The sequence below is a fragment of the Lolium perenne genome, chromosome 2 (genome assembly GCF_019359855.2).
Source record: "Lolium perenne isolate Kyuss_39 chromosome 2, Kyuss_2.0, whole genome shotgun sequence".
NCBI classification, from domain to species: Eukaryota; Viridiplantae; Streptophyta; class Magnoliopsida; order Poales; family Poaceae; genus Lolium; species Lolium perenne.
In genome coordinates this window covers 72,345,356-72,372,512 of record NC_067245.2, presented here as the reverse complement: position 1 = coordinate 72,372,512, position 27,157 = coordinate 72,345,356, and the positions used below count along the sequence as shown (strand labels likewise).

Below are 27,157 nucleotides of genomic sequence, written 5' to 3'. Positions count from 1 at the left end.
TCCCCACATACCGCTGGCGTACCACTTTTTTGGTAAGCCAACGGTAGTATGCTACTGACGGTGTACCAAAAAAAGTGGCACCACGACGGTAATATCTCTCCACTTTTTTTTCCCTTTTTCCCTTTCCGCTGCACACCACATGCATCATGCACACGCATGCAACATCCACCACACGTTCCACTCCCATTATCTCCCGCACCGCACCCACCTCTTCGCCCTCTCCTCGCACCTCTATCACTTATCTCCCAAACCTCTCTCACCACTCCACATCTTCGCCCGCGCGACTCCGGTGCTTCACCTCGACGAATCCCGTTGTCAGGCTCCCACGTGAGCGCCACCACCCCTCCACAACCTTGTGCTCCTCCTCGCTAACACGCAGATGTGTCAGCCACTCCTCGCCCACGCCATCCTCGATGGGGGATTCTGCTACCGCATTTCTCCCACCTCTGTATTACACCCGCCATGTACGTAGTTTCCCGTTTCCCTCTCCTCGTTCCCGTTCCTCTTTCTCTCTCTCATCCGCTCTACATCTGCCATGCTCTCTCCATGTCACCATTTTTTCCCGTTCTTGTTATAGTGTGAAGATTTTTTTTCTTATAGCTGCAACACTTGGTGGTGGGGACATAGTGGTAGTGGTAGGGAGTGATTTAGAGGGTTCTAGCTTGATCTGTTTGTGGGGTTGGTGTCTGAGGAGTAAAGAAAGATGAGGGCATAGGAGTAGGGGAATCATACAAAGACGAGCACCACGAGCTCGTTGTCGTCCAGCAGCCGATCGCTCCTCCAGCCTCCGCCCCAACAACCTCAATGAAGGAGGTGCCGTCCCCCCTCCTCGGATTCCCTCTTCCTAAGTGCTTGCTTGGCAAATCCGGTGGCTCGAGATGTTGACATATGGTGTGTGCATGTGGTCTAGTTGAAGGGCTGAAGAGTGACAAGGAGATACGACGTGGTGCCGGAAATGGGCGGCGACTCGGCATCATCGGGCGCGGGGGGCAATGGAGGGGATATGAAGGAGCTTGTGATGGCGGTGGATAGGAAGGAGCTTGTGATGGCGGCTGGGAGCGAGAGGCAGCGCGGCATCAACAACATCGGCGACTAGAGGACCCGCTTTGCTTTTCCTTTTTTTTTGTTTTCTGAAAAAAGTACGAGTGGCGTACTAGGTAGGGGCATGCCAACCATATTTTATGGTTACTGCATGGTGTACCTGGCTGGTGCATCTGCAGTAGGTAGCTAACGCTGGCGTGGTAGCACTAGCGTACCCAGGTGCGCTGTGGGTAGCTAAAATATGTACGTCGGCGGTAGTGTTTTCCCTACTAGTGCTACACGAGAGTTATGTATGGATTTCCTATTTACAACAACCTTACATACTCGTGTTGATTTCACACCAAAAACTTTAGGGTTTACGACCGTTTTGGCGTGATTTCATGTGCCCCCTATCCAATGGACCCCGGAATGGCAATATGCTAGCTTTTCACCTAAAGTAGTGATTTTATGCGACTTTCCTCTTTATTTAAAATTATGGAAATACTTTTGTACACCCACACTCCCGCATGAGTGTGGGTGTTTCCGTCACCGTTCATTTATTCCTCGAGATTTATCTATGGAATCTTTCTTTATTTTCCTACCCCTATCTACTTTAGGTTATAAATACTACTCCCTCTGTTCCTTGATATAAGGTATATAGTTTTTTGAGGAAAAGCTCCAAAATATAAGGTGTATTCCGTTTAGCCACTCATGTGAATTTTTTTTTACGGATTTGATTGTATTTTCTTAACTAATGCAAACTCCTCTATTTTCTCATGTCAATAATTCAGGGGTAATCTTGCTCAAAACCCGTGTAAGTTTCCCTCAATGTGTGTTTCTTAATTTCCGTGCCAAAAACTATACACCCTATATTATCTAAAAACAGAGGGAGTACTTAGCACCTCCATACTTTAGTGTGCACACAAGCTGATACACATATATTGTAGGAAAATCATAGAGAAGAGGTAGCAAAAGAGGTAATCATGTGTAGCAAAATCCCAAAACTTAGACTTCGCCTGAAACCTCGCCGGTGACGTTGTAGAAAAACTTTTGTTCTACTATAGCAAAATTACAAAATGATCGTAGCATTTAAAAATACACAAAAAATTCCAGGAAGTAGTCTTATAATTCAGCACCAACTTGTAGCAGTTAGCAAGATCGCCAACCGCTTTGTAGCAAAGAAGCAAAGATCGCCAACTAGTTGCATCATCACCGATCCCCTTGACGGTAGCATCACTTACCAACGTCGGTAGCATCTTCGGATGCCGAAGGTAGCAACCTCGTCACTCCTTTTGCAGCGACCGCCCCTCCCGGCCGATGAGGAGGAAGGCGGCGACCGTACGCCAGCATGGCCGTCGGCGATGTGCCCCCGACGACCTCGGCCTTGGGATGAGAAGGCCACGACTGGGGCCATGGGAAGTAGAGGAGGCCATGGGAGGTCGAGGACGTCGCGCCTGCGCTGCAGTAGGAGACGGAGCTGGCTTGAAGTCGACGGCGCCGGGCCGGCTCACAGAGGAGCGGCCATAGCCGGAGACGGACCTCGCCCTTGACCTCGCGACGGGAGCCTATGGGGTCAGGGCGGCGGGTTCCAGGGTGCGCGGCGGCTATAGCAACAGGGACGCGGCGGCTGATGGTACCTGGCAGCGGTGGGTGGAGGGGATGCAAGGGTGCAGCGACAGAGCGCGGTGGCATGGCTGGGGCGCAACGGCAGAGTGCGTCGGCGTGAATTTTCTGGGGCGTGGTGAGAGAGAATGAGAATAATAAGGTAGCGGTGTCCACCCATGACGCATCATCCGTGGAGCGTTGGCACCTATGCGATGAAGCGCATCGAACAGCCAGGCAACCGGAGGTTGCAGCGCGTGATATCCCCCGGGGGGGGGGGATTGGATCATTTTCCATCTCAATATGCACATATTGTCATGTAGCCACGGTTGGTTTTAGTGAATCCTACTTGTTTCTGTGGATGGATAATGGAGATGAAACCACGTGGAGAATTTATGCTAGTAGTATAATATCCTCAAAGCGAAAAAGTTTGTTCATGTCAAGTGTTGTAGTATCGTACTACATCGAAAGTCAAGGGTTTAATCATCTCATTAATTTACCGACCCCTCGTGTGAAGTGAATCAATTAACCACATCGCGTGGTTCCAAGCTTCCAGCCAAAGGTGGCTTATCATCGATAATGACGCGCGTGTTTCCTGTGCTTCGCAGGGAATCACCCTCACGTTTAACTCATTCAGACGATACTCACTCACCCTCACCTTCTCTGGCTCGCTCAGTCCCCGCCGCCTTGCCTCCCCCAGCCCTCCGTCGACCTCGCCCGCCGGCGTCGCGCTCACGGCAAACGGGTTGTAAGCGGGTACCGTGCACCAGGACGCGACGGCGCCGCCCGTGCCCTTCTCGTCCGTGCGGGAGGACCTCTCCACCGGCGCCTGCTGCCGGGGTGAGGCCACCATGCTGCACGCCCTCCCTTACCACGCCACGTCCAGGACGTCACCGTACTCGCAGGTATGCCGAACCAAAACCCCGGATTTTTTTTTCTAGGGTTCATATATAAGCGATGCAGAATCAAGTTGGTTCATCTTCAGCTTCTGGTCAACCAATATGTTCACCTGATCTGCTTTAATTTCCATCAATGTTTCCCCAAATCCTAACACTAATAATCTGGTGGAATTTGCAAAGCAGTATCCTCACAAGGTTTATCTTCCTTTTGATGTCCTACTACAGGTTAAGATGATATAATTTATTATGATCCTGTTTGAGAAGAGTGACATGGTTATGCTGTCAACATCGTGCAATGCAGTTTCACTAGATGAAGTTAGTACACAAAAAGTTTGTTCCTTCTTGGCTAATTATTGCTCAATTTTATAGGTTGCAGTTATCTGTTGATGAAGGAGAGGATGCATGTCCGTAAAAATTGTTTTGGAGCATTCTTCAGACCTTGGAGCAGCACCAAGACAACAACATCACAAGCAGCATCGATACAACAATGCTTTCCTCGCCGGCCACCACACCCACACCGTTTGTCGCCGCAGCTCGAGCTCTGCTCCCGAGTTCTAGGTATGCACTGTGTACAAACCCCATCTCCCTCTCCCAATTCCACTCCAACTGTTCTTCCCAAATTTGACTAAAAAAATTGATTCTTTTTCGACCAGTGTCCGGACAAATCCGTTGAGATGGTTCTCTCAACAATACGCCGGCGCTGAAACACCTGCCCTCAGCGCCGTCATCGTCAGGTCTCCCCCAGATCTTGTTTACTCGCAACATGAACGCATCATGCTTGTTTTAGAATCGTAGAGTATGGATTGTGTGTGTGGGCCTTGTTGATTTCCCTGCTCATCAGTGTGTCTTTTTAATTTACTTGCATGGACAAATGGAATGATTCGTACGTACACGACATGGTTGCACGCTCAATTTTTATTTGTTCAATGTTGTGTTTGAGTACTTCTATCCTTCAGTTAGCGCAGAAATCATGTCCCTTATCTCTAAATATTGCTTGAGCTCGGTTTACTGTTTCTCGTGTCCTAGTTTAAGTTTTAGCAGACGGTGTTTTGTTAAGAAAAAATATGATGACTACAAGCTGGGGAAAGTCATATTGTAGGAACCAAATGATGCATATATGGATTTATTCGTTAGGACGAGTTGATGACTGCTTGATAGAAGACCGATGATGTGACCACCGTCTTTCCTTTCCTGAAATATTATTCCCTCAAGCAGATCAAGCTTGAAACTAAATTTGGATATTTCTTAAGTGATCATGGTTTAATTATCTCGCTTCAGTTAACATGGATAGCAAACATGTTATTACATACGATAACTCACATTTTATTTTCCTCAATAAGTTCTAAACATGACGACCATTTTATTTTCCTCAAAAAGTTCTACTTCGCTTAACATTGATAGCTTATATAAAAAGTTGGTAGCTTGATGGCTTATTATTGTTCAATTTTATAGGTTCTCTCGTTGATGAAAGAGAGGATGCATGCACAGATAATTGTTTGTAGAATTCTCAGACCTTGAAGCAGCACCAATACAACAACATCGAAACAGCACCGAGGCAGCAAAGACATTCCTCGCCGGCCACCACAACCACACCGTTCGTCGGCGCAGCTCGAGCTCCGCTCGCTTCTCCCCAGCGGTGAGTATTTTTCATTTACTTGCATGGACAACCGGCAGGACAGGATTTGAGCTATGATCTAGCAAATAAACTAGTACCGTATCAAAAAGTTGGAGTAGTGAAGAGTTAAGATCAATCTATGGGAGTACCAGACCTTAACGACATGGTTGCAAGATCAATTTTTATTTGTTCAGTGTTGTGCGTGAGCACTTCTTTCCTTCGCTTAGCGCAGAAATTAATTCCCTTATCTCTCGCATATTGTTTGATCTCGGTCTAGTGTTTCCCCTGTCCTCTTTTGAGTTTAGTAGCACACGCCACACGATGCTTTGTTTAGAAAATAATATGTTGATCAAGATTCTTGTTTACTCCTCGTGTTTTGTGCTGTTTGTTTAAAAATTCAGTTAAATTTCATATATGCAAGCAGTTAAATTTGTTGTGCTTTAATACTGATCGTCTAAGCTATTTACCACACCCGTAGTATACAATTTTTTTTAAACGTCACATGGTTACAGATTTGCGTGTGTCAATGAGTTGATGTGGTACCCTTTCGGTTGACAAATTTTACCCATTTATATATGTACTAGTTACTACTAGGCATGAAGTTTTTCTTGTTTTGGATGGATTCAAATCTTACGGGGTTGCTCCTCGATGTAGTGCACTTAGGAAGAACTATGTTAGTTGAATGGATACAAATTTCTTGCTATGGCCTATAATATGTGAAGAGTATAGCGTATGCACTATATAGCAGCTAGTTTACTTCTTGATAATGGAAGAATTACTTGCGGATGGCCTTTTGCATCTCTGCTAGTTGATCGATGCATTTACTTGTTTTAGATCTAAAACTAATCATGCGTATGTGATCTGCCTAGGTGCAACGCTGAGACAATGGTAGACATGTTGGAGCTCATCTCGCAATGGGTGATGGAGCATTTTCACGTACAACCTGCAAGTGCCATTGCAACTGTCTCAACTCCACAAGAGCTGGTAACAATCATTTCTGCAATTGTCTCACACCTTTTGTATAGCTATTAAACCAATTTTAATAAAAAATATGGCATCTCGCTTATTGTACACCCAAATCACCCACATCATGATTTGTTTAGATCATATTAGATGCCTTTAACACTTGTGTACAAGTGAGGAACCGACAAATAGGGAGGTCTGGTATAAATACCAACGAAACTTGTGTAGCATGCTTGTTAAAGCATGGTTGTTCTCATTTGGTCTTCCACTCATATACAATTGCAGAACTTGCCAGGACATAAATTGTACCGGTTGGGGTCCTAGCATGGACGGTCCATTAAGTTGTATTAGTGTTTTCTCGAACTAGCCGGCATGATTATGCGAAATCTACAACCGGGGAAAGTCATGTTGTAGGAACCAAATGATGCATATAGGGATTTATTCATTAGAATGAGTTGATGACTTCTTGATGGAAGAATTATGATGACCACTGTCTTTCCTTTCCTGAAATATTATTCCCTCAAGCAGATCAAGCTTGAAACTAAATTTGGATATTTCTTAAGTGATCATCGTTTAATTATCTGCTTCAGTTAACATGGATAGAAACAAACATGTTATTACAGACCATAACTCACTTTTTATTTTACTCAAAAAGTTCTAAAGGGGCAAAGATGGACTATTTGTTTTTCAGTTAACTCAGATTTTTCTTTTCCTTATTATATGACTACCTCCTCATATGTAATGCCTCATGTTTTTTTCCATTTTCTTTCCAGGTTTCTTATATATCCAAGAAATATGTGTGCGACAGTCTACTAGGGAGCGTGGCAACAGTAGTGGTGACGCAACCCAGTGACCGGTTGGACCACGCTCCACCACCACCCTCACGTAGCTGCATGAGGGACTTGATGTGGGAGGCAGGGAGGTTGAGCGGGAGGATCTGGGCGGCTGGCGACCACGTATAACCGCAATCTTGTCGGTGTCGATGACCTGCGTCACCGCCTCTCCAAGCACCCTCATGCTCGGGCCTCCCCGCTGCCCAGGCCAACAACCACTAGCTGCAGGACAACCCATGGCTGCTGCATGTCTTCATCGATCTGGTTCTGCATAGGTTGGAGAGGTAAATCCCTCACTTGCATGTAGGTCTATTTTGTGTGGTGTCTGCTACTCTAATTAGCCATTCTCTAAGTTGCATTATCCAATTAGAACATTCTGTTTGTGAGAGATAACATTTGCATTCTTGTATACCAGGATTCTTTAAAAAAGGAACTTCTTGAAATCATACTTGGTGTGGTTTCATCATATTGTGGCAACTTGTTACTATTTTGGATTTATTGTAGTTGTTATGAACTGTCTTATGCATCATCAAGTTGTTATGTTTCTATTGATCTATTTTGATCTTTATTGTTATATTCACCTAGAAACTTGTATTATCAACGTCATAGCACTGATATATTATCTTTTGCATGCAGCTACACACTATTTGAGCACACTTGATTTTTTGATCATGACGTTACTAGACCGTGGCTATAGTTTCCTACATAGAAAATTTTAATTCATTATAGATAATGCCTTTATTCAAAAGTAAACTCATATTTTACCCTCTCGCAAAAAACCTATTACCCATATTCATTAACGGTTGCTTGTTGTCGACCATTGACCACTGTCAAAGATGAGAAATGCAACCTAAATCGGTGAAATTGAACTTACGGGTCTCAATCTCGGAGAACTTCCACCATATTTACGTAGAATGAGAGTCCTCCAAAGGATTAAAATGAACTGTGGGCTGTTGAAGTTGATTTCAAACATTTAAGCGGGTAGTTCTCTGCGATTTTTGTTGGGTTCTCTTCTCCCAATTGGAATTGAATTGGGTTCAGTCCCCTTGTATTTTCATATTATACTCTGAAACTTCAGCCTTCCTATAAGATTGAGCCGATGAACTTTGGTGGTAAAATATTAGAAAATGCATATGCACTTGTAGTTGCAATATTTACTCTGTTTGTACCTCATAGAGGCTTTATATGCACATTGCTGTCAGAAAAGAGAGCTAAAAGGTTATTGGGTCCCAGCTATAAAGGCAGGTTCCGATGTTGGTTGTCGTCTCTTGGCTGAGATCCTTTTTAGAATGCTATGTTTCCTGAAACATTATCATTCTTTCGATGTGTGTTTGTCAAAGAGACAAGAGTAATGCAATTTGGGTACACCAATCAGAAATGGTTTTGGCAGAAAGTGATAAACATTTTTTTTTCTGCTCGTTCTTGTTGATCTTTACTGGGCTGGCAGGTACTTTTGTAGTCTGTGATTTTATGTTTGTGCTGCCATTTATTTGATCTGAAGGTACTTGAGTAAACATCATCAGTTTATTTAGTCGGAGGTTTAGTAAAGTAACTCCAATTTGGTCAGCATGAAGGTGTTTTGCTACGATGGTGTTTTCTTGTTCTCAATAATTTCTATCCACAAACGATATTTGACTAAAAGTTCAATTGAACTCCCAGTGGAAGTCACTACTCCTATTTTTTTTACCCATTTTTAAGTTTAGCATCTTGGTACTACATGAGAATGTTCAGAATGAGCATACAGCAAAAGAAATGGTAAGGCAACCACATCTGAGGCATGCATGTTACAACCAGACAATTTAAACCCACTATGTTGCTTTACAATTTACATCCTCTTCGTGTGTATATTTTAAATGGAGCATCGGAGGCATCAACAAACATGAATAAAGAAGAATTTGTATCATATATATTTTGGAATAAGTCTATTCAAGATATTAGTACATATTTCATCCTCTTTATTATTTTCCAGCATCTTCTTTGTTTTGCTATCAAGGTCTCTAGAGATGAGTGCATTCCCGATTCTAGAACATGACAACTTGATTAATGTGTATTTACTGATTTGAGATGCAGGGAAGTACAAACAGGAACAATTGTGCTACGTTCTCTTACTTGGTTTTTGAAATGGCTAGGTGTGGACTTTGGAAGTATGAACTCCATTTGTGAAGTAAGCATATCCACGGCTATCACCCTTGCTTTGATTTTTTTTTCATTTTTTCTTGTTAATTTGCTAGTGTTGGAGTATAGTGATGAAGGTACAATTGTTATCGTTTCACAAGAGGATCTTAATGATATTATCATGCTTTTATTCTGTCTGATTTTTCTTTATTGGGCCTAAATAAACTAAGTAACTCGTAGAAGGATTGGTTTTTTCTGTATGCATTTGTGGGACTTAAGTTTGAGCAAAGAATGAACCATAGATCTTTATGTCTTTTCTACTTTTCTCTAATATATTTGCATTTCGTCCTTTTTGGATATGGGATTGTTGCAACTTTTATTTCTGTCAAAATGAAAGAAGAAAATGGCTAATAAGGTTGTATTCTGTTTTGTGTATGCAAGCACTTACCCTGGGTTGACAATATTAAATCTGCAAATTAAATGGTCTTTCTCCTTGCCTATATAATTCATTAGCAGATGCTTATTTAGATGTGTACGATTTCTCTTCTAGACATGGATATATGGTCTAAATTTCATAAAGAAGGTTGCAGATCATTTTCTAATTACATATACCATTGAAAATTATCCCAATTATTTTACGATTCTTACTTGTATATGTGCAGATGGAGATGGATCAAAGGCCGAGTGGACAACCCCACAGTTACTCCTTTGCTGATCTCTCAGCTAACCTAATCTCACCATTTGGACCACCGTGTCATTTTTAGTGTATAGAGGTAGTTCACCTTTTCCACATATATATGATCTATCAAAAAACCCGTTACGCGTGATACATATACCACTTGGAGTAGTTAAAGAGGTTGTTGTTGCTATAAAAAAAATCAATTATGTTCTGTTGACATGTTCTTTCTTGTAAGTTAGAGAATCTCATTGAGAGTTATGAGATCCTTATCAGTTACATTTACCAAAAGGGCGTTCATGTGGTCATCGCCTTCTAGTACAATGTGTGAGGGAATTGCCTCAACGGCATGCTCTGCTTCTTTAGCCTGCAGGTTATGACCTCCCTCCTTGCTTCTCACTTCTCGCTGATTTGCTTTGGTCAGTACAACAAACTACAACAGACGTGTTCATGGAAGTGCTTATTAGAGATGAAATATTTGTTTATGCCTAGGCTTGGTTTCTTTTCTACGGATGCATAGCATATGCTAGCTGAGATGCAGATGGTTTTCCTTTTAGTCATGTGCATTCTTAAATAGTTATGTGATGTTCAAAATTTTGATGATGCCATTTAAAAATTGATTGTGGGATTTCTAAGCAGCTGGGTCTGTATCGGGAGACATTCATTTGGTTGTGAATACCACTGGTTGGTATTATGTGGTCTTGATCTTTAATGATCTAGGTCACTATATGCGTGTCATTTTCTTCTGATAAATATGCCTAACAAATTAGCCCATGTTGTCCACTTTTATTGAAGAATTTATGTTCCACTTGGATTGTAGCTTCTAATATCTGGTTATAAATTTTAATTGAGATCCAAATTTTGAATAAATGTAGTGGTTATCAGGTCTGATGGGTCCTTGTTGGTAGCACTAGCGCCATCGGATGGGGTCTTCTACTCGTTCTTAGCGGCGTTGATGTCGGCCACAGGTTGCTGTCGGCTGCCTGCTATGTGCGAACCCCGTCTCCAGAGGCTCAAGGTATTCGTCTGAAAAACGATTCTTTTTGTGGGATGTTGGGCAGATATCGGGACGAAGATGATGGTCTATTGGTAACATAGAGACCGCACCATGAAAAACTTTTCTTTCCTTCTATTTGCCATCATCATAGGAATTCCTTGGCATGTATGTTGCTAAGAATATGATGCGTAACACATGTCTCCTATGAGAGTGTTATTTGAGCAACTCATATTTCGGTGTTGGTTCAGTCCAAAAATGATACATGAAAACAGAGCTAGACAGGTTTTTGTAACATCTGGGAATCAATCATACCTTTTTTTTGTCAGTACTGTAGATTATATCAGTACAAGTTTCTTCATTGTCCTCCAACGTTATCCAGTTCTTGTTCAAGCTCCTGAAACCCATCACATATATTAACATGCTCGTTTTAACGCTGCCTACAATTTCCTTTTTTCACCTTGGATATTCTAATTACAACTATATTTCTACTCATTTGCATGATATTCTCTGGCAACTGTTATCTGTTTGTGTTGATTCAACTAGTACATTCGTTTCCGAGCCAAATCACAATGCCAGCTAGGTAGTTATTTTAATGCATCTCATGTTTCTATTTGCTGAGAACAAATCGTAATGCTCATCATTATTATCTTCTATTTTCAAATGCCCTATGAAAGATATTGTTTTGTTGATGGGGCCTTCGTTTCTTCACCTAAGTAGCACATCCATGAAAAGTACCTTAGGATGTTAGAGTCCAAGTTTTGATTGATTTTGGTGTGGGTACATATGTGCTCTCATTTTGTTCTTTCACGAAATTTATGACAAGGATATAATAAGTAGCCGATATGGATTGCAAGTGATATTCTTCTTGTCTTCCTTTGCTACTTTTCTGCTATTTTTCAGTTTGCCATCTTTGTTTATGCTTGTCTAGTTGCCTTATGTGAAGGTGAATCTTTTACTTGGTAGTGTTTGTCGTGCAGATGACAAGGATGTGAGCTAGTTCAACTGATGGCAGTCGAGGTGATGGAGGTTGTTGTTCTCCCTGTGAAGTTGCGAAGTGGAGCTGGACGCTTGAACCAGCTGGCTGAGGCATGCTTTTCTTTGTGATGTTGCAGTGGGTTAAGTTCTAGTTAGCTATGCTGGCCTGGAGCATCTTCATCAGAATGTCGCATCTTATTTTACCATTATGATGTACAATGTTTTGCTGAAAGGTTTGTAACAAGGCAATATTTTTTATTGTGTGATGTTTGTTTCATTGAGACATGAGATGTCCTGAATACAAACAGTTTGGCATGAACTAGCTTATTGATGCGTGGGCCTTGTGCGTTGGCTCCATTTTATTTTTTGAGCTTCATTCATACATTCATGTGTTTCCAAGTTTGTGCATCCAATGCTTGATGATGTTTGAAATGAATTCTTGCTGGATGCCTAATGTTTCCTCCTTAATGCGTCGGACATGGTCCCTTGATGTCTGATATTTCCCCAATAAGAAATGATGCGTGCGTATGTACCAAAGTTGACAACATTATATCGATCTCAACATATAGAGTAGAATTTTAGGACATGGAGTGACAGTGCTATGCTTAGCTAGATCCTACAAAATAGGCCTAAATTCAGCATGGAATGGAGGATAAAAAATTCATATACTACTCACATTTTTTTAGATTTGTATTTGTCTAGACGCATTAATTTCTGATGAAATGAATATAATATTCTCTCCGTCCCACAAATAATGTCTTGGATTTGTCTATATTTAAATGTATGTAGCCACTATTTAATGTGTGTATACATAATGTAGATAAAATTGAGACATATTTCGTGGAACAAAATTAGGACGGAGGAAGTAGCTGAAAGAGAGTAAAGGAAAAAAAAAACAAGCTAGCCAGTCCCTGGAATACGGATTGATGATTGAGCTACAGATTTGCAAGATGAATAGTCAGTGGAAGCAGTTATTATGTACAGATATAACCCATTGGATACTCCACACCAGTAAATAATGCCTCATCGTTTTACGTACCGGACTGGATTAGACGGGGGACGAGCCATGTCACTGATCTGTGTGCTTTGTCCATCCCAGCCATCCGGCCATCCATTTCGTGAGATCATCTCCTCCTTCCTGCTCATAGTTCCCTTTCTTTTCTCCTTACTTTCAAGGTATCTCTATAAATATAAGACCTTTGTTACCCACCGCGTGCGGGAAGCGTGTGTGACTTAGACTTTGACTTTTACTTGTCGAGGAGAGGAGAGGAGTCAAGATGGAGATGGCCTCTGCCGGCAGCTATCCCTTCTCTAGATCGTCTTCTCCGGATTCAGCAGGTTCTCTTTTCCTTGTATTATGTTGTGTTGCCTCCAACGCCTGACAGGTTCGAGCATGCCTTCTCGTGTTCTTGTTCTACTGCAGCTCCTCCCTGTCAAGATTTTTGGCATCAGGATCGGTGCGAGACTAGCCAGGCTGCGGAGGGTACTCTTCTTGTTCTACCGAGACAACAACACATTCCTCACCGGCCACCACAACCACACTGTTCGTTGGCGCAGCTCGAGCTCTGTTCGCTTCTCCCCAGCCAATTCTGGTCGCCATAGGAGCTCAAGGTGTGTAAACTCCTTCAGGGAGTTAAATGCACACCGTTCAATTTCTAAACAAATCTTTGCTAAGTCCTCAGTTGTGACCAATTTGTTCTGAATCCATACTAAGTAAGCCAGGTGCCGGCATAGTTAGTAGCCTGCAAGGAGATCCGAAAACTGTTGTATGCAAGAGATATCGGTAATGTGTTTGAACTTTTTCATTTTATGCCACTTGTCTTTGCTTGGCAGATTTCCTCCTCTATATGCAAATTCAGAGATAGCGCTTATTGAGAACACCGGATATAGTTTTGAATTTGAAATTCGATTTGGCTCTCATGAAATCCATGTAATACACCTTTCAATTAGGTATAGTACGTATACTACCTGTGTGATGAGAGCACCCATGACTTGTTCTTGGGGGCAAAATCTGTTCCTCCATATATATGTTATGTATATATTTTTCATCCGTGATTGAGCATCAATCTATGGAGTCAGTACTCAGTACATGACTGATGCTGAAGTTTACGTCTTAGTTTAATGCATATTTTCACATCATATTTGAGTGTGCTAATTCTCATCTTTTTCGATAAGGATATGTTGGTCGTCCCAACAAGGCGTGATATGCGACGGAAAATCCACAACTTCAAACTCCAGCTTCTCGATTCTATAATTTTCTCGGGTTCCAAACTGAACGTCGAGATTAATCTTCCCCAGTGGATAACTTGGTTTCTCCGGTGTGATACCATGGAACCTTGTGTCTGTTGGCTTCAAGTTTGCTAGGGATATGTTCATCTTTCTCAATGTATCTGCATACATAAGGTTTAGGCTGCTGCCACCATCTATGAATACTCGAGAGACATCAAATCCCGCAATGACTACTGGTAGGATAAGTGCTGACTGCCCTGGTCGAGGAACTTGCTGCGGATGATCTGCTATGGTGAAACCAATATCTTGCCCTGACCAATTAAGATACTCGACTGTTGGTGGGGGCATTTTTTCTGCCATGAACACCTGTCGCGAGATTACTTTCTGAGCCCTATTGGATGGCCTTCCCTTCTGAATCATCGACACCGCTCCGTTGGAGTTAGGATCAACGTACGGTGGTGGTGGAGGTGCTGCCGCTATTCTGAGCTGATGTCGATTGTCTTCCGTAATCGCGGGAGGGGGTGGCAAGTGAATCTCACTCCTGGGTTCTCGAGGATTTCTCTGTGCTGCCCGAGCATTAGCATGCTCTGCCCATCTTAACATTGCCTGAAAATTGCGACAGTCTTTCTGCAGATGTCCTGACTGTCTTTTTCCATTGCTGTCGAGGAAAAAGTGCATCTGACACGGCCCATTCATCATCTCTTCAGGAGACACGAAAGGCCTCGGGAACCTAGGCCCGCTATTTTGCCTGTTGTTTCGAGAATCATCTCTATTATCGCCTCGCTGCTCATTGCTTCTCTGATAATCATCTCTGTTGTTTCCTCCTGTGTTTGCCCGAAAGCCTGCCGAAATTTGTCCTGGAGCATCATAGCTCGGGTACTGCCGAGGAAATCGTCGCCTCAGTTGATAATTTCGACCACGGTCCTCCTCTGGCGACCTGTGCCGTTTGTTGTGAACAACATCTTCTCCATCTGCCCATCTGTTTGCTATTTCCATTAACGCGGATACTGTCTTTGGGTTGGTCCTCCCCAAGTCCTCGACAAAATCTCCACGCCTGATTCCTGCGACAAACGCATCTATCGCCCTCTCGTCAGATATATTTTCTGCCGAGTTTTTGATGATGTTCCACCTTTGAATATATTTTCTCATTGGTTCATCTGGCTTTTGTCTGCATGCTCCCAACTCCTCTAATGACGCAGGTTTCTTGCACGTGGAGCGGAAGTTCTTGACAAAAACATCCTCGAAGCTTTCCCAGCTGTCGATGGATCCTGGAGGAAGTTTCTTTATCCAAGATCGTGCGGCTCCACTCAAATGCACCTGGATGGTTTGCATAGCTGTTGCTCTGGGTTCCTCTGTAAGCTTCACTCGTCTCGAGATAATCCACTAGCCAATCCTCCGGATCTTGAAGGCCGTCGAATTTCTTGAAGTTATCCGCAACTTGAATCCTGAAGGGACTCGAGTTTTTCGGACTCTCCTCGTGAAGCACGGCAAGCCACACATATCCTCGTCGTTTAACTCTGGGGACTGCCGATGTTCCCTTCTGCTTTGTCGCGCTCTGTCGACTCTTGCTTGTGCTGCCGTGTCCCTTGCTCCACTTGGTCCTTCAGGAGCTGCTGCTGCTGCTGCTGCCGCAGGTCGTGGACTATTTTGCCTTGCTGATCCTTCGGGAGGTGTTGATACAAACGCCGTCCCCAAGGCTCCAACTCCCGCTATCGCCATGTTGTACAGTGTTTCCCTTGGATCTCCTGGAGGTGGTTTAGATGCGAGGATAAAAGCTTGTGTCACCATATACCCAGCCTCTGGTGTCTTAGGGATGATGTTTCCTCTTGTGTCTATCGACATAAAAGACATGTCGAGGTTTTGGACCAGGTGCTCTCTTTCTCCTTCGGGTACATGTTGTAACCTTGATCTTGCTCTATTCCGAGCCTCTCTGTGGCTATCACCCGAAGTTCTAGATTGTCGACTCAGCTCTGCCTTCTCCCGCCGGACGCGAAGCTGCCTCCTTTCTTCTCGTTTAACTCAGCCGTCTGTTTTTCCAATTCCCTTGCAGCTCGTGCGAGCCTATATTGATATGCTTGTAATTCCTCTGGCGTGGCTGTGGTGGCCATTGGTTCTGAGCCGTCCATAGCTCTCGCGGCTCTATCCCATGCTGCTTGCGGGAGTCGAACTCTGTGTCAAGGCTGTGGCCCGACATATTTATTGCCCAGGCCTCGCCGCAGATCAGAGGGATCGACGTATGGATTTCCCAGATCGTCGAAAGCCTCAGATGTTTCCTCTTGGTCATGGCTTGGCTCTCCAATGGCATAAATCTGATGATATTTTGTATTCAGATCTATGTTGGGTTTGGTGACACCATCGTTGAGATTGGTGAAGACCTTGCCCACTGTAGTAGATTTGTCGATGAAGTCGTAACTGTCGACACTGCTTGAGCCATCGCTTATATATGAGTCCGCAGATGACTCAAACGACATGTCGCTGAAGATCTTGGCGAGTTTTTCTCTTGCCCTGATGCTGATGTAGCGTGATGATGAAGTTTCTTCTTCTCCTGATTCGGTTGACGATGTATAGCTTAAAAAATCGGAATCGACCGCCGACGATCCCGACGAAATCGGAATTTCGACACGATACGATCCTTCCTTCTCGACGCGAAAACGAAACCTTCCGAACATCATCTCCATAGGCTTCGCCAGATACGCATATGCATCCAAACGGGAGGGTTGGTGAGGAACAAAATCGACAGGACCAGCAGCGATCTGTTTACCTCGATCCATTGCGTTGCTTGCGGTTGACGATGTCGAAGATCTTGAACGTGCCATCGAGATCAGATCCTTACGCCTCTAGTTCCCACAGACGGCGCCAATTGACAAAGTATCAACTTGTCAATGCCTACGGATTGTAGACTAGGGTTTAGTTGGAAGTAGAGGGCAAGTAGATCTCGAAGGTTTCAGCCGAAAAGTACTCGACGATTATGAAACTAGGGTTTGTAAACAATGATTCGATTATCTCTGCGTCCCTCGACTCCCCCTTATATAGGAGGCGGAGCCGAGGGATTCGTGTTGTACAAGTTACAAAGTCCGGGAAGGTTTCTAACTCATCCCGCAAGATTACAAATAAGACTTTCTATTACAACTCTAACTTTCCTTAATAATATCTTGGGCTTCAGAATCTTCTTATTCTTCGGGTAGTGGGCCTTCAGTAAACCCCGGGTACTATCTTCGGCAGGCCCATTTGGGATGCCTATGTCACCGACTCTAGTTCGGAAGCCGCCAGCCCCTGCTATCTTCCGATGCGCCCAATTTTGCTGGTTATGAATCGACCCAGATGTGGGCAGGACTACGTGACCAGGAGAAATCCTGACCGGTGGTGCTGGTCACGACAACGACGTCCATGGGAACCACCTGTCCTATTGGGGGCACTGTCAAGGTACTGTCCTCCCCTCCTCCTAGGACCCTAGGTGAAAACCTAATCGTGGATTGGGCGGTGGTGGCGATGTGGCGTCGCTCCCCTTGTTGAAGCCGTGGTCTTGGGGTGCTTGAGGTCGGTGTGGGCGTTTGATGTGGATTTGGAGGTGTGCCGGTGTCTTCTCCAGCTTTTCCGCAGTTTTGACTCCGACGTGTTCGATCTCCGGTGTGCTGATGTGCTTCTCGATGTGTTGGGCTTGGTGTTGCTTTCTTGGAACATCTCCTTCAGTCCTCGCCATTAGTTAGCATCCAGGCTCAGGGGAGCATTTCAATCGGCTGGCGGTTCGGCGCCCTTCGAGCCAGGGTGAGGAAGCAGGGAGCCTTCTTCGGCGATGGACTCGATGTGGCTGATGCGCGATCGCCTCGGTGTGTGTCCAGGTCAAGCCACACCTGCCGACTTCATCTGGAGTTTCGATGGCACCGAGTTGCAGATAGAAGAGGCCCATGATGTTGCAAGATGTTCTTTCAATCATACTCTTTGTTTGCTCGTAAATTTCTCTGTGTTGTAAGCTGTTCTTAGCATTCATGTACTATCTGCCGTTGTGGCTCTATTAATTTAAAGATGGGATAAAGCCTTACGTTTAAAAGAAACACAAAGAGCACACAAGTTCTAGTCTTGTGGACCCTTTGCAGAAAAGGAAAGACTTTCAGACTCGAAAAATACAAGGATGAACCTGGGTGCATGCACCCGTATTCTTCAATATTAACAAAATGCTATTTAAAATATGAAAAATAAATAAATATTTTCATGTACATATATTATGTTGATATTTACTTGTGCAAGTTTTCACAGAAAAATACGATTATATATGGCCTACATGAAAATGATAAAATATCGAAATGACACTATAATTATTGATTGTGTATGTTCACAGAAATACAGTAGGAAATTCCACTTTCACATTTATGTGTAGGTTATATATGGTCGTTTTTATGCCAAAATCTGCAGAAGTAAGTGTCAACATAGGATATACATGTCTACATTTTTTCAAGTTTTTCGGAAACTTTTAAATAGCATTTTAAAGAATTTTTCATAATAGAGTGTACGGGTTCACATCATCCGCCTCATTTCGGACTCACACTTCATTTTCAGTCGGTGCGTGCGTGGAACGCTCCACAAGCCTTCAATTCGAAAGGAAAATTTTCTCCTTACCACTGAAAGGAAAAAGAAATTCTTTTGGCCGCGCCGCACTACTCGCAAAGGAAACAATAATGAGGATTCGCTGTGTACCGTAGCCAAGGACAAAGAGGCCGCCTTTCCTTGCGCCATTGGCCACGGCAAAGTGATACGAAAGCCAGCTTGGAGCCATGCTTCTCCAGCCTCACCATTTGGTCATCCTGCTCCTCGTCGCTGCAGGTCTCTGCCTCGCGGCCAGCGGCAGCGTCGGCGATGAGGGTATGCAGTTCACGTACAACGGCTTCGCCGGCGTGAACCTGACGCTGGACGGCGCGGTGGTCATGCCGAACGGCCTCCTCATGCTGACCAACGGCACCATACAGACGAAAGGCCAGGCCTTCCACCCGTGGCCGCTTCCGTTCCGCACGGCGCCGAACGCCACACGGTCCTTCTCGACCACTTTCGTCTTCGCTATCTTCGGGCAGTACTCCGATCTGAGCAGCCATGGCGTGGCCTTCTTCGTCTCCGCGTCCAAGGAGGTGCTCTCCACTGCGCTGCCAAGCCAGTTCTTGGGCCTGCTCAACAGCACCGATGTCGGCAACCAGAGCGCCCACATCTTCGCCGTGGAGCTGGACACCATCTTCAACGCCGAGTTCCGTGACATCAACAGCAACCACGTCGGCATCGACGTCAACAGCCTCGTGTCCCTCGATTCCACCGACGCCGGGTACTACGACGACGGCACCGGGCGCTTTCAGAATCTAAACCTCATCAGCCGGAAGGCCATGCAAGTGTGGGTGGACTACGACGGGACGGCCACGGAGATCACAGTGACCATGGCTCCCCTGGGCATGGCCAGACCCAAGAAGCCCCTTCTGCAGACCACCGTCGACCTCTCGGGTGTGGTGCAAAGCACGGCGTACGTCGGTTTCTCATCGGCGACGGGCATCCTGACCACACGCCACTTCGTCGTCGGTTGGAGCTTCGCGCTGGGCGGGCCAGCCCCGGCGCTGGACATCCCGGCTCTGCCGGCCTTGCCGCGGGCCTGGCCAAAGCCGCGGTCCAAGGTGCTGGAAATCGTGCTCCCCATAGCGTCGGCGGCGCTGGTTCTCGCTGTAGGCATCGGGATTTACGTCTCTGTGCAGCGGAGATCGCAAGCATCGGACGGCTTCGGCACCGCAATCTCGTGCCGTTGCTTGGTTACTGCCGGCGCAAAGGGGAACTTCTCCTGGTTTACGACGGCCTGAGTGACCACGGCCTCGCGCGCCTTCGTGGTCGCCCCGACCACGAACCTGGCGACCGCAACTGTAGTACTAGTAATGAAGAAGGGCGACCGATCTGCCAGCTTCTTTTGGACCGCCAGCAAAGCAAGGGCGGGCGCGGGCGCGCGGCTGTACGTGCACCCGAGACACATGCACAATTAACTCCGTCCTTTCTTTTCGATGCCCCGCGCCGCCTAATTAACTCCGTTCTGCATCTTTATTTTTCGAGGTAATTGCACCACAAGTACAAGAACTTGCACTCTATGTGCATTTTCATACGAGAACTTGCAAAACGTGTTCAGGTGGTACAAGAACTTGTCCTGGATGTGCACCGTTGGTACAAGTGGTGTCTGGAGCTGCCACGTGTCCCTGGTGCACCGTCAAAGCGTTTTTGCAGAGAAACCCTTACTGAATTCGAGATTTGAGGGGACATATTGATGACGTTTTCGTTGTATATTGGACATTTTGGCCACGCAGAACAAGAGGGAGCGAAGGAGATGGCTGTTCGGGAGGTCCTCGTCCCCGTCCCCTTCGCCGGCGGCTCCTCCGGCGCCGGAGCAGCAGCAGCAATCTGCGCCGGTGAGGTCCGCGCCTGGCCCTTCGGTGACGGATGAGCAGCACCACGCCATCGCGCTCGCTGTGGCGACCGCGGCCACGGCCGAAGCCGCCGTGGCCACGGCGCAGGCGGCCGCCGAGGTGGTCCGCCTCACCCGCCCTTCATCCAGCTTCGTGCGCGAGCACTACGCCCGCCGTCGTCGTGCAGACCGCCTTCCGAGGCTACCTGGTATGTAGGACACGAGCAATGGCCGCGCCGCACTTGCCACAGTAGGTTTGACGCTAATGGGTGGTTGTGTGTTTTCTTTCGACCGCAGGCGAGGCGCGCGCTGCGCGCTCTCAAGGGACTGGTGAAGCTGTGCGCGGCCACAACGTGCAGAAGCAGGCCAACATGACGCTGCGCTGCATGCAGGCGCTGGTGCGCGTCCAGGTGCGGGTGCGCGACCAGCGGATGTGCCTCTCGCAGGACTCCCTCTCCGCCATCGGCGCCGCCTGCGGCAGCAGCTAGTCCTCATACAGCGTCGACACATCCACCTTCTGGGACTCCAAGTACACCCACGAATACGCCGAGCGACGCTCCGTGATCCGTCTCCGTCTGCAACTCAACCAACCAACATCGCATCTCAAGTACTACCAATCTAGTGTTTCCGGAAATGTTTGATTGATGGTGATGGATTGGGTTGGTTTGTAGGAGCGGTCGAGGGATGGCACGGTCGAGGGATGGCAGCAGCTTCGCCGCCGACGACTGGGATGATCGGTCGCGGACGATTGAGGAGATCCAGGCCATGCTGCAGACCAGGAAAGACGCCGCTCTCAGGCGTGAGAGAGCGCTCTCCTACGCCTTCTCCAATCAAGTAATTATGCGTTTGGTGATTGAATTTGCAGTGCCGAGATTACAGTACGTTCGATCTTACTGATTGGTTGCTGCCGTGTTTTCATTCACAAGATTTTGAGGAACCCTGCCCCGTCCGCGGAGGAAGAGATGGACGTCAACGGGCAGCCGCGCTGGGCAGAGAGGTGGATGGCGTCACGGGCATCCTTCGACGCCAACAGGAGCAGCTCCCGAACCCGCGGCCGCCGCTGCTCCAGAACGCGCGTCCACGGACCACCGCGACTAGGTCAATACGCTGGAGATCGACACCGGCCGCCCCTTCTCCTACTCCACGCCTCGGCGTCAGGCGCCGCCGTCGCAACACGGGAGCGGCTCGCCGATGCACCGGGCGCACCACCACCACCACTCCGCGGGGACGCCTTCGCTGGGGAAGGCGCGCCCGCCGATCCAGGTCCGCTCCGCGAGCCCACGCGTGGAGCGCGGTGGCCCGGCGGGGGCAGCTATACCCCGAGCCTTCACTCCTAGCGCCACGCGTCCTCCGGCTCGGCAGTGCCGAACTACATGGCGGCCACGGAGTCGGCTAAGGCGTGCATCCGCCCCCAGAGCGCGCCGCGGCAGCGCCCCGCGACCCCGGAGCGCGACCTGCCGCAGACCGCGTACAACCCCGCGACCGGGAGCGCCAAGAAGCGGCTGTCGTTCCCCGTCCCGCTGGACACGTACGGCGGCGGCGGCGGGTACGCGCAGAGCCTGCAGAGCCCGAGCTTCAAGAGCGCGACGGGGCGATTCACCTCCGAGCAGCGCTCCACTGTGTTGTCCTTGTCGTGCGCGGAGAGCGTAGGCGGGGAGCCGATCTCCCCGTCGTCCACCACCGACCTCCACCGTTGGCTCCGCTGAGCCGGGCCGCCGGCGGCGAGGTGTTCGTTGTAATGCCTGCGTGACCTTCTTGCTCTGCTATTTTCCTTTTTCTGTCGTATCTATTTTTTTGCTGTGCCTTTTCGTGTGATTTTGTGCGGTGGGTCTGGAGGGTCAGGGCGTTACTTGGGGCGTTAGCTGGGTCATTAGTTGGGGCGAGGACCTGTTCGCAATTATCCTATTTCTTCAATGCTGCAATGAAAACCTCCTCTCATGTCTAAAAACTGCCACATGTCGCTACCACATTGAATTGTATGAGTGGTGCACGTCCAGGACAAGTTCTTGTATGAATGAAACACACTTTGCAAGATTTTGTATGAAAATGCACATACTCCCTCCAGTTCATATTAATTGACTCTAATATGGATGTATTTAGACACATTTTAGTTCTAGATACATCCATATTGAAGTCAATTAATATGAATCAGAATGCAAGTTCTTGTACTTATGGTGCAATAACCTCTTATTTTTCCAGCAACAATTAAAAAGGCGACCTCCATCTCAATTCACGCGCGCGCGGTCCTACTCGATCGGTTCAACCTGGCCGCTGCTATTCTCGAGTATTAACTTCACGCGCGCCACCGAATTAACTGCTACAACTTCACGCGCGCCACCTAAAAACAATTCTCATATCAAAAAAGAAACACAATACTAGCAAACTTTTTACGAGTCCTTCCCTTCTTTTACCCGTCACATGAGCAACCTAGCATTTTTCAATTATACTTACAAAGTTTCAGGATCAAACACCACAAAATATAATTAAATGCATAAAGCAGCAACACTCTAGAGATATTTCAATACATGATACACTCCACCACAATTAAGTTCATCTAAGAACAAATGCAAACGTACAATTACAGCAAGCTTCTCTAGCTCACCCGGATTCTACAACAAACACTTACTCCAAATTAAAGGCATATACCGCCGCAGAACGAAGCTCAGAAGCCGGAGGCGAGCACATCCGGCCAGCCATCGACATAACCTGGACACTCGTATTAACATGTCCGGTCACAAACGCAAAGCCCAAAATAGGCACCTGCAGATAACACAAAATTCAGATACTGTTCCTTCGACTTCAACCACACCAACTGCCAACTGGAAACAAGACGCAGATGACAGTAGATAGACGCTTATCTTCATGCTTACAGCCGTTTGACAGTTGGTCTACTCTATAGGATTACAAAGTCAGTACCAACGACAGAAACTGGACAGGAACTCTACTGAGCAGATTACTTCCCTTCTTCACAATAGCATCAACCCAACTGATACTCTGCTAATATACCAGGACAGACGCTATTTTTACTGTCAAGTGACATCAAATACCCCATTACTATATAACAAGTTGGAAGCACTATGATATATAAATCAGGAGCAAGACAATAAATTTGCAACACACAGCTCTGTTGCATGTATTGCCAGATTATTCATTGGACCAGTGCTCTAGCAAGGATCAACTACACATCTCTCATGCATACAAACAACGCTTAGAGCTGCCAATGAGAACCAAGTGACTATTAACCATAGATCGAAAAGAAATACGACAACACATGATTGAACTACCAAGCAAAACCCATAGCACAATGCACAACATGACAGGACAGCGCGGCAGCAATGTATTCAATCACAGCAACTAAAATCAAACTCGACCTTTGACTATCGATGTCGGCGAGGTCCAGCACAGAGCAAAAGAAGGTGCTGGACTGGCAGGCATAGTGCTCCGGAAACTTGTTCACCGACTTGTCCAACCCGTCCACTCCTCCGGCTGCTCAAGAAAGATAGGATATCAAATAGCACAAGTGAACTCTGTAACATGATAAAATTATCTAGCTACAAATGCTACCTCCTTTCATACTAAAGCTAGAACACTAGCAGCTGATAGAACTACACTGTCCACCTACATAAAAACTATTTCAGCTAGTAACTAATTACAGCAACCGGTCAGGAAACTAGTATTAAACACTTGGATTTAGTTAACTACTTAGGTGCAGATACCAACAGTTTGCTAGCACAAAGATTACATGACTAATATTACTAATCTGAAGCACACAAAAGCGACTAGATCAAATTCATAAACCAGATCATCACAAATCAGATTGCTTGCTTCTCGCATATTCTTCGACCGAAATTGGTGGCATCATGTTAAAATGCTATTAGATGTACCACATTATCGCAGAGCAAACACTCCCAGTAGACGTACTATGCTGCCCTATATCAGTGAAGAACAAATACTAATGTAGGTAATATCTAGGACAACAAGCACTCCTCCTTGAACAACCATGTAGATACATTCACAAGGAATCGATTTGAGTTGACACACAAGTGATGGTAAGGCACTGAAATTCTGAACTGGTACCATGCATCAGAAATATTACGCAGTGCTCAACAAAGCACATCCCAAATAATTAACCAAACTAACAATCGCTGCACAACAAGTTGGACTCTGCATAATTTGGAAAGCGTCTCGTACAGATTTTTTTCGATTCTATCTATTTGGAAGCCAATGCTGCAGAACAAAGCAAGAAAATTCAAACTTTGGACGAGGAGGTCCGGCCTGCCCGACGGGCCTACTGCTCCAACGCCTCACTGCCCCTCCTGCAGCTCTGAAAATACGCAATTTTTCAGTCAAGACTGAATGAAATGACGAAGAGGATTAGGTTTGGGCTTGGTTAGCATACCCGGACGGCGATGTACGAGAGCAGGGCGGGGCGAGGCGAAGGCAGCACGGTTGGTCATCGGGAGTGGAGTGGGTGGGTGGCGGAAGGTAGCCACATCCTGGCCGAGGGCGCCGCACCCGCATGGACGGGAGGGGAAAGGTGCGGCCAGGGGCACGGCGAGGGAACCGACCGGAGAAAACTCCCCGGAGCTGCGCCGCCGCGTCCACCTCGCCGACGTGCAGCACCAGCCCGTCGACCGCGAGCAGCGAGTTCGACGGAGCGCCGCGCACCTTCCTACAGGTGCACGCGCGCGCCGTCGAACAAGCTGCCGCGTTGGCGTGGTTCTTGGGGCGCCGCATCTCCTCGTCGGCAAGTTGTGGGCGCCGCCGGTCGCACTGTTGCGGGGGCTCGGGAGCGAGTGGAATTGGGGTGGATGTAAGAGGAGAAGGAGGAAGGGAGGAGCGCCGGGGCTGGGAGAGAACGGCGGCGCCGGCGACAGCGCCGAGAGACTTGAATCGGCGGAGAGGGGATCGCGACGGACAGATTAGTGTTCGGTAGGCTTCATTTTGTTCGGTACAGCCAACGTTTTCTTTTTTTCGACAACAGAACGGGCCTCCGGTAGCTATCCTGGACCGAATTTGTGCTATGGGTTAATTACGACCCAAATTTTCTTCAGCCTTTACGATATTATCATTATTAATTACTGTACGATAGTTTGCTGTTCCCGCTCGTTTCCGTAGCTCGATCTGCATGCTTAGCTCGTGTTGTAGTGTATACACGTAGCAATCAAGATGGCATGCTCACATGTAGAGCTAGACTCAATGTATGTATCCGTATATGTTTTGTCTCCACAAACTGCACATCACGCACACATGACAATGTGGCGGTCCAGTGGTACATTCAAGTGTCCGATCGTATTCTTCTGAAAAAACAAAAGCCTCGTGTTTTCATTTTTTTCTTTTTCGAAACACAGTACAACCAAAGACGCTCATACATACGCGTACACACTCACCCCTATGAACGCACACACGCACACGCTACCTCTATGAGCACCTCCAAGAGAGTGCGTTGAATAACTGATCCGGCGAGTCTTGAGATTGACAAAGTCACCACAGGTGCCTCGCTGTCGACGAGAACGTCGCCTCCCACGGAAGAATATTCCGCCTTTACGAGACACCAAAGTGTAAAATCTGGGATTTGTCGAAACATGCAATGTGCCATGTTGTATGTCCATACATCCGCTCTCTGCTATATATGCCTTGTGTATGAGATCTCCGAAGGGCGTTAGCCTGATGGCGACGATCAGCCTAGCTAGTACCATGGCATAAGAGAAAAGGGGCATGGTGCCCTACATGCGGCACTAAACTAAATATTTGATTAATGCGTAAAGAAGAACCTATTTGTTAATGTTTGTCGCTTGCATTCGAGTTGCATCCTTCGTCAAGTGCTTGACACCATCAATGGCTAAACATGTTCACACTCGCATCCTCTCTCAGTGACTCAAAACACCAACTTGAATCCGTAGGTAAACTACTACACCACGAGTCTACCCAGGACGATAAGATAAAGAGCGAGCTTAGTGTAAAGATACATCACTATGGTAATCGACGCCCTCGTTCACACCGCAACAACCGAGCGACAAGTAGAAACAAAGCAACAAGATACAAATGAATTTTAAATATGAGAAACCCTCCAAAGGACCATTCAAACACCGTTAAGATCGCCTCGGTCGAAGCTCGTATCGTATGCACAAGTTAAGGCTTGAGAAAAAAAACATTTATGGAGAATCTCTAGACACCCGAGACTCCTATCTCACCGTCGTGATGACGATACAACACATGAAATGAAATGATAGTTAAAAGCTAATACTATTTCATTCAAAAATGGAAATAGGGGACCAAAAAGTAGTGTCAATATAGGCCTCAAAAACGAGGGGGGAACGTCTAAATGACTTCTCTGTAATCGTGTGCCTAATTCATTTTCTTCGTATTGATAAGGTGCATAGTTTATTTTCTAGGTCTATATCTTCGGGCATATCGTTCATTTAAGATCAGGATTAGATTCTAGATTTAGGGTCTAGGTCTCCACAGTTGTAGGAAAAGGCTTATACTAGATTTGATAACGTAGATGCACCAAATTAGTGGTACCCTAGTGCTATTTACCGTTGTCGTACCAGCATGTTGTACGCCATGGATAAGGGTCGACCAGATTGTATGCGGTATCCCCACATACCGCTGGCGTACCACTTTTTTGGTAAGCCAACGGTAGTATGCTACTGACGGTGTACCAAAAAAAGTGGCACCACGACGGTAATATCTCTCCACTTTTTTTTCCCTTTTTCCCTTTCCGCTGCACACCACATGCATCATGCACACGCATGCAACATCCACCACACGTTCCACTCCCATTATCTCCCGCACCGCACCCACCTCTTCGCCCT

At 46.4% G+C, this 27,157-nt stretch overlaps 1 protein-coding gene, 1 long non-coding RNA gene and 1 pseudogene across 2 annotated transcripts; 2 read left to right on the top strand and 1 right to left on the bottom strand.

The window, feature by feature from the left end:
- The first annotated feature begins 18,546 nt into the window (after positions 1 to 18,546).
- On the top strand, positions 18,547 to 19,869 carry LOC127332924 (L-type lectin-domain containing receptor kinase SIT2-like). Its single transcript, XM_051359249.2, has one exon. The coding sequence runs from the start codon at positions 18,694 to 18,696 to the stop codon at positions 19,747 to 19,749; it is 1,056 nt and encodes a 351-aa protein (XP_051215209.1). The 5' UTR covers positions 18,547 to 18,693; the 3' UTR covers positions 19,750 to 19,869.
- Positions 19,870 to 20,217: 348 nt separating this feature from the next.
- Positions 20,218 to 22,242, top strand: LOC127332927 (protein IQ-DOMAIN 17-like; annotated as a pseudogene).
- Positions 22,243 to 22,741: 499 nt separating this feature from the next.
- On the bottom strand, positions 22,742 to 25,299 carry LOC127332928 (uncharacterized). Its single transcript, XR_007870775.2, has 3 exons — positions 24,739 to 25,299; positions 23,711 to 24,663; positions 22,742 to 23,099 (listed from the first exon to the last, which is right to left on the bottom strand). It is a non-coding gene; the product is annotated as an uncharacterized lncRNA (long non-coding RNA).
- Positions 25,300 to 27,157: the final 1,858 nt, after the last annotated feature.